The sequence below is a fragment of the Lytechinus pictus genome, chromosome 5 (assembly GCF_037042905.1).
Source record: "Lytechinus pictus isolate F3 Inbred chromosome 5, Lp3.0, whole genome shotgun sequence".
Lineage (NCBI taxonomy): Eukaryota > Metazoa > Echinodermata > Echinoidea > Temnopleuroida > Toxopneustidae > Lytechinus > Lytechinus pictus.
Genome location: NC_087249.1, coordinates 54,890,549 through 54,908,486, shown reverse-complemented (window position 1 = coordinate 54,908,486; position 17,938 = coordinate 54,890,549). Strand labels below are relative to the sequence as shown.

Here is a 17,938-nt window from a genome sequence, read left to right as displayed (position 1 = left end):
CGCTCGATCAGGCAGCAATTACTCAGAGAAAATCAAGATTAAGATGTTTGATCCAAGCTCCAATTGTTGATGCAATACATGCATGCTTTGACCACAACATACACAGTCATGTATATATAACTATAATGCTCCGTTGAAACTACTACTGCATAATATCCTGTTATTTTTAATCACAACACCGTTTTTGTTACAAAAATAGATTAATTTCATTTTCGGAAAAACGAAGCTTATTTCTTTTTCGGACTAACGAACCTTCAGATTAACAAACCTTATTTCGTTTTCGGACTAACGAACCATCGGATAAACGACCCTGATTTTGTTTTCTTGACTAACGAACCTTCCAGTACGAGACGGTAGGCCTACTTGAAAAGAGTAACAAGCATAAATTATAACAATCTTCGAGACCTAGAGTGAAAGGGTTGTGTCGTATAACGTGGTGTTGTCGCGTCGGCCGGGTCCGCAATTGCGAAACCCGACAATTTGAGAAATGGGCCCCCTAAATTCCCCAAAGCTCAGGTCTGGTTTACTCCACTCAACCATTTGAGAAAAGTACAGCCTAAATTTCCGAAAGGTCGGATCCAGTTCACCCGATGTTTTGTGAAAATTAAAGCAGTATTCTTGAATGGTCGGGTAAACTGGACCCGACGTATCGGAAATTTAGGGGGCCCTTTTCTCGAATGGTTGGGTATTGCCCGACCCGACGTATGATTGATACTTCCGTCAGCTTTTTTACGTTTTATTTATGTTAGTGATATGTATGTTGTGTTTATGCTTGGGGCTCGATATATGTTTCGGATGGAGAGGCGAAAGTGAAAAAAATGTCAAAAAATTTTCATCGCCCAAAATTATAATACAGACTTAGGGGCGCAAAGCGCTCTGAAAATTTGACGATTCTAACTTAATAATATTTTTAGGCCAATTTATTTGGTTTTATAGTGCTATCCAATGCTAACATATATATTAACATTGCATTATTATGACTTTTTCAAGTTGTCAAAAATGATCTAGGCCTCTGCATATCATATATTTTCTACTTACTGCAATATAATCATCCAAAATTTTATGCTCGATAATAATGCATCGTTATTTCACCATTTAAGTAGAAATGAGAGTCATCGAGCAGCTCGATGACTCTCATTTCTACTTAAATGGTGAAATAACGATGCATTATTATTAGAATATATTCAGTAATACTTTTTTGGGCTGGTATTTAAATCTAAGTTCCTGAATGTGTTTATACGTTGTTTTATGTTAACAGGAAAAGTTGTATTTAAATATGTTATTCTTAATATGAAAACACTTTAATGAATAAGTGAATAACAACTGTGGAAAAAAAAATGGTTACGCTTTGTAATTCCGAAGGTTCGTTATTCCATGGACCTATGAAGAGATGGACATTCATCGCTTAGATAATGAATTCACTAACAGGTGACGGTAATTGTCATCTGAATAACATTCTCTTCATACTAGTCTTCTTTGGTCCTATGATCGTCACCGTGAGAAGGGACTGAATTAGTTCGTGATTGGACATTTATATTTCACAAATTATATGCGCAGTTGATAGAAAATCAATGAAATAATGGATAATCGATGTGCAGTTTTTGTTTACCTTTGTTAATCTTAGTTCCATGTGTTTTATTTGGAGAAATGTCTGCATATTTTAATATAGAGGCAATATCGTGATTGATTGTTTACCATTTAAAATTCAATTTTCCCAAGTTTCTCCATAATATTCCAGATATACGTGGCACATAACATGTGTAGATCGTGTATCTTTCAATGTTATTGAGGTCCTTATGTGTGAGCGGTAGTTAGCGGATCGAATAATATCATATTTTATATCATAAAAATCGTCTGCTTCTCAAGTTTGCTGATCCATATATGAAGCATATTGACTGAAAGGCACATACTGAAACAGGGGATCAGCCAACAAAAATCAAGACCGGGAAACTGTTCCGTCTTTGAGTGATCAGATACCCTTGGTAGTCATGGTAATTGCTATTGTTACAACACCTGTATGTTCTCATTAAGATGCGCATAACCAGGTGACGGTGACTATCATTGGGTCAAAGAAATGCTCGCGTTAATCGTCCATCTTTTCATAGGTCCATGGTTATTCCGAATGTTAGTAGTAAAGGTGTACGTATAGTCACATAACTAATCCCTATTGTTCTAAACAATAGAAATATGAATTATGAATATTCTATTGTTCTAAACAATAGAATATGAAATATTAATAAAGTTATGAAATATGGATCGATAAATATGAAATATGATTATGAAATATGAAATATGGATCAATAAATATGAAATATGGATCGATAATTATGGAAATATGGATCATTATTACCTATATGAAGTGTTTCTCCGTGGCAATCATTATCCATATTTTGCTTTCTCTGATTTCGCAGCGGTCAATATCGTGCCGTATTTTCTCTCTTCCGGGACTTCCCATTGACTTTGTGTGTAAATTTAACAGCGGGCAATATTCGCGAAATCCGGTTGGAACCAATTTGTGAAGAGACCGCAGTTGTAGCGCAGCGCGGCTCTATACAGCGCAGCGCATAGTGCGATGCATACCATGCACATAGACAAATTAATGTGTATGCGCGGTGTGTACCGGTATGTGACGTGAAAAAATGGCTACTTCTAACAGATTAGAAAATATAGTGAAAACAAAGACTCTGAAAATACCAAAAAGTCTACGAAACAGGCCGTTGCTGTATTCCGTGAGTATCTGCCTGAAAAATCTCTTCCGGGCGATTTCGAGACACTGGATAAAGAGACCCTTGGAAAGATTTTGGGGAAATTTATCAACACAGATTTTGGGGAATTTTTTTGAATCAATTTACTATATAGGTAATAATAATAATATTGACTGGCATAGAATGAGATACAAACCTATATTTCGCTCTCTGAATCCAATATTGCCCGCGCCTTCGGCTTGGGCAATATTGGATTCACATCGGGCAATATAGGTTTGTATCTCATTCTATGCCAGTCAATATTATATAAATATGGATTATACCTTAAAACAATAGCGATATGGATTAAAACCTTAAAACAATAGCAATATGAATTAAAACCTTAAACAGTAGCGACATGGCTTAACACGTTAAAACAATAAGAATATGGACGCATCGAAAACAAATGACGTCACCAGTGTGACGTAAAACAAATGACGTCATAGAGTGACGAAACATGAAAAACAAATGACGTAATATCATCAGGCAGAACAATAAATAAGAAAAGAAATAAAATTCAACAAGTCCTGACAAGTGTGACGTCATAGAATGGCGAAATGAACGTGCAAAACCAATGACGTCATAGAGAATTGCACAACACCGATTAAATCATATCCATAAATAACCATTAAAACAAGAAGAAAGTAAAAGATACATCCAAACAAGTCTGGACCATGTCAAGAGAGAACCAAATATAGTAACTTACAGTTTTATAGTGGGGTCAGAAAACGTATAAAAGGGTTATCGGTATCATGAACTTCATTGCGAAACTGCTCTCTATAATTGACCAACACACATGATACAAGATGACCGAAACTCCAGACGATTGGTGCCACGATGTGCAGACGACGGTAGAGAAGGTCGAACTCATGATGCTGACGGAGTACCTGATGATAATAGAAACACAGTGGAGCCTCAAAAACCAACCGGACGACATATCGAGCTACCTTCCATCATCCGACCCACAACACATGGTACACCAGACAGTCAGCTACCTGGACCCTCAGAAGGTGGAGCAGTTTTACCCCCACGTGGTCGATTGCAGACTGTACATGGAACATCTTCAATTCATTCTGAAAGGGGAGACAGATGAGGAATTGGAAGCCAGGAGAAAGAATATAGCCCGTCATCTGGAGGGAATCGAAGCGGCAGTGCAGGTTGTATACCGAGCCATGGACGTCGACAGGGGCTTTCCTCCGATGATGACACCCCCTTTGTTCTGATAGAAGGGATTTTGTTGGAGCTGAATCCTGAGATGAAGGAGAGGGAGCTATCCAAACTAAGGATCATATGTCAAAGGATAAAACAGCAGGATGACTTTCAAGGTCTGTACGTCACGCGTCTACGAGAGACCGACAATCTGCAGTTATTTGTAGACATATTGCTCTCCGAGAGTCTCGAAATAAAGGACCATCCTCATCTGTTACCCAGGGCAATGGCGACGCTTTGTTACTTCGAGAAGGTGTACAGGGCCGTAGCTAGAGGGGGGGTATGGGGGGGTGTGACACCCCCCCAACATTCGTGGCAGTCGGCAAAATCATGTACCAGTTGGCAAAATGGAGGATAGGGGAGAAAAAGAAAGAAAGAAAGAGAGACAGAGGGGGAGAGAGAGAAAGAAAGAAAGAAAGAAAGAAAGAAAGAAAGAAAGAAAGAAAGAAAGAAAGAAAGAAAGAAAGAAAGAAAGAAAGAAAGAAAGAAAGAAAAGGAAAAAAAAAAAAAGGGGTACTAACTTCGGAGAAGGTTAAGACTTTTAGAGTAAAGACAACCAATTGGCAAATCCAAGTCCATGTAGCCAGGCTTAGAGCCCTACTAGTCAGCAAAATACAAAGGACAAAACAGATGGAGCTATAATAACACACAAAGTAAGCCCCTGGTCCTCCCCCAATATGAACAAGCTTGTTAGTTTGCAAATTATACCACAGTTATTGACGATTTAACAAACACATTAGTTTTGTAAAATTAGAGGCAAGACTATAGGTACATAAATATTGGGTGGGATGAATTTCCAAGGTTTAAGTTTAATAATCAAAGCCAAAGTATAGTTGGCAAATTATAAAGTGGCAGAACACTATACGCTCTACCAGTCAGTAAAGTGATGTACAAGTACTGCCCCGTTTCAGATCTAAAAAGAACAGAACACAAGACTTAAAAAATGGTAACTCTGCAGTTGGCAAATTCATGAAGACAAGTCTACAACTTGCAGACTTGTCTACAAGTTTGCAGTTGGCAAAAAACACAAAAATGTTCTAAGTTATTTTTACTAAACTTTTAAAAAATAATCTTTCACATATCGTCAATTTTTCATTGAGCATCACATCTACCTGACTGAAAAGCGAAGGTAAAAATAAATTGACAGGTCCAACCTGCGCATCTGCACCAAGAGGTGAATTGTCTGGGTTGACGATCTTTCATGTAGAATGTAGACATTGTGTATTAGTTGCTGTTTTTTTAAAAACAGTTCAGGATTCATGAAAAAAATACTCTGTTTTAAATTATAATTTGCATAATTCATGTAAATTAGGTAATAATAAACAAGAATATTGCGCGCGACTACGTCTGTATCGGAGTGGAGTGGCTGCCCCGCTGGAGCTTGATTGAGTCGCGTGGAGCTTGATTGAGTCGCGTTATTTATGGATATGATTTCATCGGTGTTGAGCAATTCTCTATGACGTCATTGGTTTTGCACGTTCATTTCGCCATTCTATGACGTCACACTTGTCAGGACTTGTTGAATTCTTGTTTTAATGTGTTAAGCCATGTCGCTATTGTTTAAGGTTTTAATTCATATTGCTATTATTTTAAGGTTTTAATCCATATCGCTATTGTTTTAAGGGATAATCCATATTGATCCATATTTCCATAATTATCGATCCATATTTCATATTTATTGTTCCATATTTCATATTTCATAATCATATTCCATATTTCATATTTCATAATCATATTTCATATTTATCGATCCATATGTCATAACTTTATTAATATTTCATATTATATCGTTTAGAACAATAGAATATTCATAATTCATATTTCTATTGTTTAGAACAATAGGGATTATGTTCTTTAATGCGAAGGTTCATAATTCCGAAATACGTAAATTGTCTATACCTCGATGTTCGTTAATCCGAAAACGAAAAGGGGTTCGTTAATCCGAACATTCGTGGCGTTATTCCGAATGCTCAATATTCCAGAGTTAATCCGAAAACGAATAAAGGCTCGTTATTCCGAAGATTCATTAGTCTGAAAGCTAAATAAGGTTCGTTATTCCGAAGGTTCGTAAGCCCGAAAACGAAATAAAGTTCTTTATTCCGAAGGTTCCCTAATCCGAAAAATGAAATGAGGTTCGTTATTCCGATAAATGAAATCATCGGGAAAACTGGAAGGGCGAGCGTGAGGGTGGGGGTTAGAAACACCGTTGCTGTATAGTTATGAGGATGGGAAGGCAGGGACGGTGGAACGGATTTTTGTTTGGGGGGTAAAGCCAAAAAGAGTACATATATGTCAATGGACATTACGTTGCAACGGATATTTTCACCATAAAAATTTCATCTGCGTGAAGTCATGTGTTTTTGTAGTAATTTAGTTGAGCAAAGCCTTTTTTAAAGTGATTTCTGATCATGATAAGATGTATATTTAGGCTTTTTTTTAATCTTAAGTTGTAAAACTCACTTTTTGGTTAATTTTGGCGCCTAATTACTGTAAAAATGCATCCTTGTAAGAGGTTGCGAGCGCCAATCGCAAGCTCAAACTTTTAGAAATTTCGATAAGAAATGAAAATTAAGCATTCCGAGCAAAAAAAATAATAACGCGAGCGCAAAGCGCGAGCTTAAATTTTTAACAATTATACCTACCGGAAAAGGAACCTGTTAAGGACGGCATTAAGTGATTCATGAATAGGATATATATTTCACCAATCGAATAATACGAGCGCGAAGTGCGAGCTGAAAATGTGTGATATTCCAACCTGAAAACTGGACATTCTGAGCATTTTATAATCAGAAACAGGGAAAGTACCTTACCAAACAATAACTGATGCGAGTGCGAAGCCCGAGTAAAAAATTATGTGGTTTTCTAACATAAAATGTATTATATTGTACTTCAAAAATGTATTTAATTTCGCAAAAGGGCACAGTTATTTTGAACAAAGGTATTTTCTATTTTGAAAAAAGGGGTCATTTTTTCCTATAATAATAATAATAGGCATTTATGTAGCGCCATCTATCTAAAAATAGTCTTTTCCGAGGCGCGATGTTATTATTATTATTACATCGGCTTTAGCTCGAGCTGCCATTCAGCGCTCATGCATTCAAGGAATTAATCCTGCCGGGTACCCATTCACCTCACCTGGGTTGAGTGCAGCACAGTGTGGATAAATTTCTTGCTGAAGGAAAACATGCATAAACATCTAAAGCTTCGCACTTTGAAAGGGAGCCACATCCACCCCTCAAAAACCTGGCTACACGGTTGTAAAAAAAATTATAACTTGAAAATTATCTGGAAAATTCAAAATTTAAATTTTTCGTGGTTGATACCAGTACTGTCCAAAAAATTAAAGTTCATTGATCTGGGGAGCGTTTTATGAAAAGACTTGTCAGACATTTTATCCGACAAGTCCTGTTTTATCCGACAGTTACCACAGTAACAGTGCCTCTTAGCCAATCAGAATCAAGAAAAGTTGTCAGACCTGACAACTTGCTGGACAAAAATGTTGATGAAACGCGCCACTGGTATACCGTTTCATAAAGATTTGTTATAGCCTAACAAATTTATCAACCGATTGACGATTTCAGTAACTTTTATTTCAAATTTGTTATTCCCGGTATAACAGTTTTATTGAACGGGCTCCTGAATGACATTTGCCCTTGGTTTTCACTTTTTTTCGGGGGGGGGGGGGTTCATGCGCATGTTGTTAAATGATTTGGGATATGACGTGAATTTGGTGGAGTAACGCTATGCTTCTCGATACCGGTCCTTCTTAACAATATTTGAACAATCTTGTCATTCACACGAGAAATAATTATGAAGTGGGTGATGGCACTGCTATTCATTGACACATCAGTAGTGTTGTTTAGGTGTACAGTGGATTTTATTCTTATCCTGTATGAACTTCAGACTTTTGGATACATGCTACAGGCAATTTTCAGCTCTTGTTGTAGCTGAGAACAATTTCCAATATTTATCGAACGCGAAATTATCGGCGTCCTTCGTGGGGGCGTCGCGGTCTTGTGGTTACGACTATTGTCTTTCAATCATGGAGACGTGGGTTCGAATCCCAACCATGGCGTATTTTCCTTCAGCAAAAAACATTGTGCTCAACCTAACTCAACCTAGGTGAGTTAAATGGGTACCCGGCATGATTGATTCCTTGAATGCACCAAACGACTTAATACAGCTGGAGCTAAAGCTGGGGTAATATATGCGCCTTTAATAATTGATATGCGCAACTAGATAAATGGCGCATATATTATTATCATTATTTCGTCATATTGGGTGTAAACTTCTCTATAGGGTTGATATTGCTGCACCCCCGTGTAACTCCTTTGTCATGGCGTTGCCTACTAAACTTTCGACTTTTTTTGACTCGCTTCTTGGAAAAAACGTCCAACTCTATTTGATTTGATTTGATTTATTTATTTCCACATTCCAATAACAAAACTATATACAAGTGTAATCATTTTTTTCATAGCATAACATAACAATAAGCAAATGACCTATTGAATAACATATGCATATATACATTCTAATAATCCAATTTAAATAAATTTATACCTGATAATTTTTTTATTATTATTAAACCAAATAGCAGAAAAAAAAAATATATACATATATCGACGTAATACATTTTGAAATGTGGGAGACCTTTATAAATAAGGTATCATCGTGAGTCTTACATTTAGAACTATATGGTGGTAATATGCTCTTAATAAAGTTCTCCTTTTTAAGTATCATGGAAACAAACAGGGTGAAATTATTTAGCATCAATAAGATCAAGACTTGACATTCACCACCCTTCTTTTCCCTTCCCTTTTTCTCATGCTTCATGCCTTCAGGTCTATTGTCATCATGGACATCCATTGGGTGTCCTCGAAACGACGGTGTACCCTACTACTCACTCTTTTCTTCATCCTTTTCATTGTTCCTGTCAGTTATGGTCGAATTGAACAATGCCCTGTAGAGACGGAATGCATGTGCCTCTCACTTCGCATGGTAAATCCGACTGTCATTGTCCGATGCAATCGCTTGCTCATCAAGGAATTCCCAACCATGCTGCATAAGGTTTTAGTATTCTTTGCTTTCCAGACAAAAGCTACGACATTAACCCATAGATCGTTCCGCAATGCTACTAGCCTTGGTATGATCAAAATCGAAGATAATCCTATCACCAGTATCGAGGCGGGATGCTTGAGTCTTTTACCAAACCTAGAAATTCTTGAAATGGCAAAGGTCAACTTGAGAGATACATCCGAATTGCACGGGCTTCGAACAGTGATAAAACTATCACTAAGTGACAACTTCTTGAAGAATTTTACAACAGGATCCTTACTTGATGTCCAACAACTCGATGTATTGGAACTTGATGGAAATTTCATAAATTCATTCACATTTAGTCATGACAAATTGAAAAAGCTGAATCTGAGTCGGAACAACTTCAAGATGGTTCACAAAGAGTCGTTCAAGGACCTGAGCATGTTAGATACGTTGGATCTCTCAAAGAACTTTATTACCCATCTTACCAATGTTGTATCCCAAAGTCTACAGTCACTGTACGTGGCTTTTAACCAGATCGAACAAATAGATGGAGCTATGTGGCAAGATGTTCCAGCATTGAAAACCCTTGATGTGTCCAACAATCAGATCAATGATCTCACAAATATCTCGGGGATTCCCTTTCTAGAGAATCTGAACGCCAGCAACAATCTGGTTGAGGATCTCAACAGCTTACATGCTTCAGAGACACTACGCCACCTAAATCTCAGTCATAATAGCATCAAACGTCTGAGCGAGATGTCCGCCTTCCCCTTGTTGGAAACGCTCCGCTTGGCAGAAAATGCGATAGAATATTTGGACGGCAGTGCTCTTGGAAATAGCCCACTACTGACGTACTTGTCTCTAGAGGGTAATAAGTTAACAGAACTGGGACCTCTTAGCAACAACCCTCGTCTTGTTTCACTCTTTCTCCAAAACAATAAGATAGAGAATATCCAAGTAGGTTTTTTCACTCATTCTGTAAGTCTTAAGAATGTCGATGTAGGGTCTAACAAGCTAAGTGACATACAGGCGTTCAAGAATATGCCATCGTTGGCCTATCTAAATGCATCTGAAAACATGATTCGGGAAATACATGTACAAAGTCTACGAGGCTGTATGAAATTGTCTATACTTGATCTGAGTAAAAACGTTTTAGAGGCATTTCCCAATTTCCCGCTGTTATATTGGCCATTCGAGTTATATTTGGATTTCAACCCTATTCGTATATTCGAGTGGAACAAATTGCAAACTTTGATTTCCTTGCGTCGACTGTCGTTGAACGGAACGTCGATCACTTATTTACCACCTAACAGGCGAATCATCCCCATAACCCATATTTCAATAAAGAATGACAACGGCTCTGTACAAATTGCAAATGACGCTCTGTCTTCTCTTGTTAGTTTGACTAGCTTATCGATACGTAATGCAGAAGATGTGTCTCCACAGATTTTTACGACGGCTCATAATCTTAAAAGGCTGGAACTTCGCTCAGGGTATATATCGGAGATCTCAACTGATTGGCAGTTCATGTCTCTTGAATACATCGATCTCTCAAGGAACCAGATAGAAAAAATAGAAATTGGCGAGGTATCCATGGCAAGGCTGAAGAATGTGATCCTAACACACAATCTCATCCCCAACATCTCTTTCGTGAATCACATTCCAAATATTGTAGAACTCAACCTACGACATAATCGAATTAGGCATATTCCAAAAGATACATTTAGATTGTGTTCCAAGCTTACCGTGCTTGACTTATCATACAACCTGATCGAGAAGATCATTATCGGAACGTTTGATGCACATCGATCTATCAGGAATCTGTACCTTTCTTACAATATGCTCACTAATTTCTCCCTTGCGTTTGATGAATACACAGAGAGTAGTCATGTGTTTAAGTCTATCAGTGTAGTTCATCTTGATGGGAATCGCATATCTGCGATTGATTCTATGACTTTCAAAAGTTGCCAGTATAGTCTAAACAAACTAAACATGTCTCACAACCCGCTCAGATTTATAAACGAAACAACGTTTCATTCATTCTCTGGCATACAGTCTGTTGATTTCTCAAATACAGATATACAAATGATTCCGACAGGACTATTCCAAAGTATTAACAGCTTTGTGACTCCAGATGTAATGTTGAATAACGTGACCTGTCTAAAGGGCACAGATAGCATAAGTCTGTCTTATCCTGAGGAAAAGATTGTCAATAGACTTGAAATGAGACACAATAATTTAACCAAAATTCCAAGTTTCAATACCAGCACAGTCTTTGAGCTCGATGTATCTCACAACGAATTGTCAGGTGATTATTTCGGAAATGTGAGTGGAACTCGAGATCTGAAGGTGCTGGATTTAAGTAATAACAATATTGATGTACTGGACGGAGATTTCATTCATACCTTCTCATTTCTGAAGCACTTGAATGTAAGCAGGAATAATTTGCAGAGGTCCAATATTAACCTGTTTGACAGTCTGCATGATTTGGAAACGATTGATCTCACCAACAACAAGTTGGATGGTGTTGAGATGAAGACAACGGACGGCCTCAAGTCCAATATCCGAATCAATTTGACCGGGAACCCCATCCAGTGTAATTGCTCTCTGGTAAAATTTATTCAACATTTGAAACAAAATCAGGGACTCTTTGGTGATGATCTCCCAGAAGGTGACGTGGAGTGTCAGAAACCGTTGAGACTTTTGGGAGAATACGTTGCTGACGTGCCTCCAGAGCAATTTCAGTGTAAACCGGAACTAAACCCTTCCAAGTCTGTAGCCTACGCCGCGACCGGAGATCAGGTAAGCTTGGAGTGTCCATTGCGTGATCTCAATGGTGTCAACGTGACATGGGTGAACATGGAAGAAGAGCTCGAGAATGGTACAAATATACAAGTATCTACAGATGACCGACTGCTGATCAAACAAATAACAGACACGGAGTATGGAAGTTATCAGTGCAATGCAACAAACTTTGAAGGTTCGGCACTTTTGACTGTCGACCTTCATGTACGTATCAACATCCCCACCAATGACACCATTCGCAATATCGTTGGCAGAGGGGCAACCATTAAGCCTACCCAAAGCGTCATGATTGATTATCAAGTTAGCATGGAGACATTGGCAGTCACTGATGTCAATCATGATCCTGGAGCTAAAAGGCAAACATCAGACGGGGAAATTCTCCCATCAACGTCTTCAGAGATCTCCGAGGCCATTCACGCAGAATTATCGATGTTTTGTGTCGTGTTCAATATTATGATAGTGTTCACTATATAATATGAAACTCACTTCATCAAAAAAATCTTAAAAAGACAACGAATATGAACAGATCATTTAATTGATAGCTGATATAAAAATAGCGTAAACTATCCAGCATCAACTATGACAGAGAAAAAAAAAACCTGACGCCCAACGCAATTAAGTGTCTGTAGCTTGCCCCAAAGCTCTTGCTTTTGCGAATATTTTGGAAACTTTTTCTCCATTCTCAGCTTCCCACCTAATTTACAGAGTACGTAAAGGTCTCCACAAGCTAACACTGATACAATTGGTCGTACTCTCAGTCTCAATCTGAGGCTCGGTCAGGAAGCGTCACTTCTGTTTGTTGTATATACCACAAAAAAATCTCACAAAAGGGCGTCCAAGACTTTGATTTTTTGGCTACATGTGCCTGAGGAATGAGGTATCAGTCATATCAGTACCGAAATGTGACAACATCAGACTGCATCAGAGAACATTATAGGCCCAGAACATGATAACAAACATGAGGCTGAAGAGCATATAGGCGTCGTATAACCTTGCGTTGAGAAAGGACACTGCAATTTTCTACAATCCGAGCCATTATGTCGTGGTGTAATGATTGGGTGGTCCCGACGATCTTTGATGGGCAGTCTAGCTTGGGCAGGATAACCCACATGCCCTCTCAGTTGTTAGTATTTAAAGCATTTGTCAGGTAATATAGATGCTGTAGATATTCTAGTTGGGTTTTTAAATGCCACAATTACCATGTTCGTTGTGCGCCTAAACCCATGCTTACCGTCTCATTTCCCAACAAGTGATGTGTACTGTGCGGGTCAGTTCAGGACAACCGTTCCAAGGACATTGATCTTTCTTGCAATATTTGGCAATGAGATAGATCTGTGGTTGTCACATAAAGAAGCGCAGTGTGCTAGTTTTGACATTCTTGCATTCCTGCAGAGCTCAGAAAGTTCTTTCAAAATAGCTTCACCTCCTCATTTGAAGAGTTCCAGGGATAATAGGCCTACATCACGATATGGTGCTTTCCCCGTCTCTAGTTACTTCTTGGCTTTCTGGACCTCTGTCAGTGGTGGGTGCCATCAAGACAGTGACACAAGGACTGGACGCTGAAGTATATCTTGGTAGTCTGCACTTGTCCATCTTGGAACCATTCTTTAGCAGCCTGGTGAAATATTTACTCCTGCGTTTTATGATATGTTGCTATTCTCAGTCAGCAGGGTTCAGGTTTCATCGTGTTCGACATAAGGCCATACACATCTTTCAAACCAACAAAGACCATATTGGAGTTTGTCCATCTATCTTACTGTCGTATATAGTTATGCATCCTTCTACCACTTGTATTTGTGTCGCAGCTTGACCTGAACTTTCCCTAATGTTCAAGAGATGGTATTGCTTTGGCTTCTCGATCCTGTCGAAAGAAGTTATTTCCTCGTTACTGTCTGACAGGTCCTAATGATTCAGTTTTGTACGGTTGGGATTGGCAGTGTCGTATGCCATCCCAGGAGTTTCCCTAAACCTTAGTTAAGTCCCCTCTGCTATTAGTGTTATTGGGGACCTCCTTTTTTTCTTGTCATTCAATTTTAATGGACGTTGAAACTTGACTTCTGGCTTCTTGTTTATGCAACTTGTTTACTGTTGTCTGCACTTAGGAAGCCCCCATCATTGCCTTTGTGCTGCACACACCCTAGGTGATAAGTTGCCCGGTGATCACGTGAACTTAGTTAGATCAGTGGCGTAACAGGCGGGGGGGCAGGGGGGGCAAGCTGCCCCCCCTGGCGGAGCTCACCGGGAAAATAAAAAAAAACGGGAAAAAGAAAAAAAAGGGGGGAAGAAAGGGAAAGGGAAAGGAAAGAAAAAAGGGGGGAAGTGAAAGGAAAAGGGAAAAGAAAACTAAGAAAAAACATGAAAAAGGGAAAACGGAAAGATAACGGGAAAAGGAAGGAAAAAGAACAAGTGACAAAGAACAATTCGCCCCGATATACAAATACATTAGCATGATTAGTAAGACAGGGAAATAAATTAAAGATGACAAAAAGGCAAACAAAAGCGGGAAATAAAGGCAGAATGGAATTAGCCAAAATCTAAATTGGAAAATAAAGAATAGGGACAAGATAACGTACACTACCGGGCTGCCGAGGATTGAAATAACGAGCGGGAAGAAATATGGATGGTATATAGCATAATGTCGTATGAAAGTCTATCATAAACTTGCTAAATCTCCAAAGGCTCTGTCCAAGAGTCAAGACCCCGTGCAGTGGGGGCTCTTCATCTGTAATCTACAATGAGTTCTATAACGGGCCCCTATATATGGACCCTTCCTACATTAAGCTTTACGTTGAAGCACTGGTGTACCGGGGGTGGTTCCACAGCCAAGGGGAAATAAAAGAAAATAAAGGAGGCAGCGAAATGAGATGAATGAAAAAAAATATATGACATGATATTTGCTATAATGATGTAAAAATCTATCACATAATTAGAATTTCATTTTAACATGCCTTTTTTTTTCTGGCTCGCTTCGCTCGCTGGCGACTTTTTACAAATTTTCCCACATTTGCTATGGTGTGCCCCTCACAATATTTGGATGATTGCGATACACAAATGCATTGAATTTATGTGTTGTGTTAAAGCTATATAAATATACACGCAATTTGATTAAAAACAGTGGCCATCTGTAAGGTTTAAAATGGCTTTGATATCAAGAGGTTCCGGGGCTCTGCCCTGGACCCCACCCATAAAGCACTGTTATATGGATGAGTTTGGACCATGGCCCCCAAAAGTTCTACAACCAAACAAACAAAATGAGGAAAGAAAGGAAAGTGTATTATATTTTTCTGAATATCACGTTAAAATCTATCTTCATGTTAGATTCTCATGAAAAGGTGATTTTTTATCTCGCTCGCTTCGCTCGCTCGGGACCTATATTAAGCCACTTCTTGCCAAAAGCGCCATACTCGGCCCCCTCAAGCATAAAGAGCTTCGCCCTGATGCTCACAATCATAAGTTCACAACAAAAATCCTGTTCACCGTGGCGTACAAAAAAAGAGTCAAAAAGAGGAAAGAGAGGAGGGTGAATATGATATCATCTTTTTAACATTATGTTAAAATCTATCACAAAATTTGATTTTTTGCAATAAAGATGTCAAAAAAATTTTGCTCGCTCACTTCGCTCGCTCGCTTATATATATATATATATATACATTTGCCCGATACGCCATATCGCCCCCTCAAAATTTTTGCCTTATGACGCCATTGCCTGTTCAATGATATGACCGGGAAATTTTTGGCTCTTGCCCCCCCTGGCCACCGACCCCTGTTACGCCGCTGAGTTAGATCAGGGAAGCGTTTCATCAATATTTTCATCCGACAAGTTGTCAGATCTGACATCTTTCCATGATTTTGATTGGCAGAGAGGCACAGTTCCTATGGTAACTGTCGGATAAAATGGGACTTGTCGGATAAAACGTCCGACAAGTCCTTTCATGAAACGCCCCCCTTGGTCCCGTAACACAAAGGTAAGCGACTGATCTTACGCTGATTTTTGCGATTAAATTATACATTGTAGTCGATGCAATCAATCGTAGAAGAATGTTCTCCTTTAGTTATTTAGAATTGTATAGTGGGCCCTAGTTTATTTACATTTCATTAATCCACGCATTATAGGCCTACTCATTTATTTATTTCTTTACTTACGTGTTTATTTTAGTGGCAAATTCTTTCATCAGGCATATCAAACATAAAGTTGAATAAAGTCGAATTACAATAGGGAACAGACTAAAAAAAACGAAAGGCTTACCCCGCTCCATCTCCCAAACTTGCCTTGAAAAATAAGATAGGATTCTTTTTCTGTGTAAGACCATTACTATTAGAATTAACTTAAAATATGATTGACGATTAATGATTCTCAATTGAGTTTTGTGCATATCACCTTGTTATGTCCACCACGTTTGTATCATAATTATTGTACTTTCTATTGTGGCACGGTGAAGCATGATATGCTATAAAAATGCGATTATGTGTGGAAACATGTATATCTCCCCCCCCCCCCAAAAAAAAAAAAAGTTGCTGTAAGCTGTTAACGCTGTCATTTTCCGTAAGGTTGTTATTATACTACTCGTAATTCTACTATACTACTACTACTACTACTACTACTACTACTACTACTACTACTTCTACTACTACTTCTACTACTACTACTACTATACTACTAATACTATTACTTCTTCATCTTCTATCACTACTACTACTACTACTACTACTTCTTCTATTTCTACTACTTCTACCGCCACTACTACATCTATCATTTTGGTTAATATAATCATCATAATTATTCTTACGACTGCTATTTATTGTTCTTTATTTTGATGAAATATGTATATATTTTGGGAAGTACATTGTAGGTTTTGCATAATCATATGAAGCCTTAATCAATCATTGTATCCATCAATTACTTTGTATTCACAGAAATAACTTTCATGGATATGTTTCGCGCACTACACATAATATAAACCAAGCAGATTGGATTGCTTGTAAGCGTATACAATATGTAGCTGTGGTTAAGTTTCAATGTTGAATATTCTAACATAACTAACCTTGCGATAGAACATAACCCATATGTGGCAGTATGTATACAAGAGAGCATAAAGATAATTGTAAATATTCATTATCGGTTATGACAGTTTCCCTATTCCCTTTCCTTCGTTATGGTATGCCTATTTAGACTTTAATGTACTTTAATTCCGTTCAATTACTATATCTTTTTTTAAAACTAAGATTCTGAAAGCCGACCAAACTATCTATGGGAATCGAAAAATGTTAATATTAGGTGACCTAATCAGATCAATTTATTAATTTATGCCTCTGTTATTATGTTGTTATGTAAATGAATTGTTATAATTGTTATGTTAAGATGTGTACATTGTCACATGGCCCGATGGGAGACCAACATATTGTTGAATTGGCTTCCCTGTAAATGAATAAGATCTTATGCGTATGGGGGCTTAGCGCCCCCCCCCCCCCAAAAAAAAAAAATAGTTTCACAACTAAGAAAAAAAGAAATGGAGAAAAGGAAATAAAATGGAAGGAAAGTATTATGTTGAATATGATTATATCGCAAAATTGTTTAAGAAGACCAAATAAATCTCGCTTCTCTCGCTAATTTTTTTTGTCATGTTTTGTTCCTCAAAAAATTTGTTCATTACGCGTTTATCCCCTCATCAGCGAGGCAGTGATGTTTCCTACATTCCTTTTTAGGCATATTCTGAGGTGCGCTAACTTCTAAATATGGCACGCGGGGAATTTGTCGCCAGGAAAGTTGTCACTTAGAATTATGGATAACGATTAGTAAAACATGTTATGTGCAGTCAGATGTATTGTATCACTGTCTACTCACCAGAAATTATTATTAAATGTTTGATTAAATGTCACCATATAATCACAATCACCCCTAATATGTGTCTGATATCTTCGTTTATGTGTTGACGTGATGATGAGGAAGGGTGTTTTTTTTTTGTGGGTTTAGGTGTGTGGAATGGTGGGGGGGATAAGTAAATAAAGTCAATACAATTTTAACCAGCACGAGGGTTATTACATGTATGTGTCCAACCAAGTTTGGGCAGTATTTTACCCAATGCAGGAAGCATATTGTCCAGTAAGTTTAAAAGATAAGCAGCAATTACTTTAGAATAGGC

At 38.0% G+C, this 17,938-nt stretch overlaps 1 protein-coding gene across 1 annotated transcript; it reads left to right on the top strand.

Annotated features, from left to right (window-relative positions):
- Window positions 1–8,796: 8,796 nt before the first annotated feature.
- LOC129261071 (protein artichoke-like) lies at window positions 8,797–17,688 on the top strand. The gene has a single exon (XM_054899103.2). The coding sequence runs from the start codon at window positions 8,808–8,810 to the stop codon at window positions 12,270–12,272; it is 3,465 nt and encodes a 1,154-aa protein (XP_054755078.2). The 5' UTR covers window positions 8,797–8,807; the 3' UTR covers window positions 12,273–17,688.
- Window positions 17,689–17,938: the final 250 nt, after the last annotated feature.

What these genes read in the sequence shown, in the direction of transcription:
- LOC129261071 (XM_054899103.2), top strand. Translation starts at nt 8,808, where the DNA reads ATGGACATCCATTGGGTGTCCTCGAAACGACGGTGTACCCTACTACTC.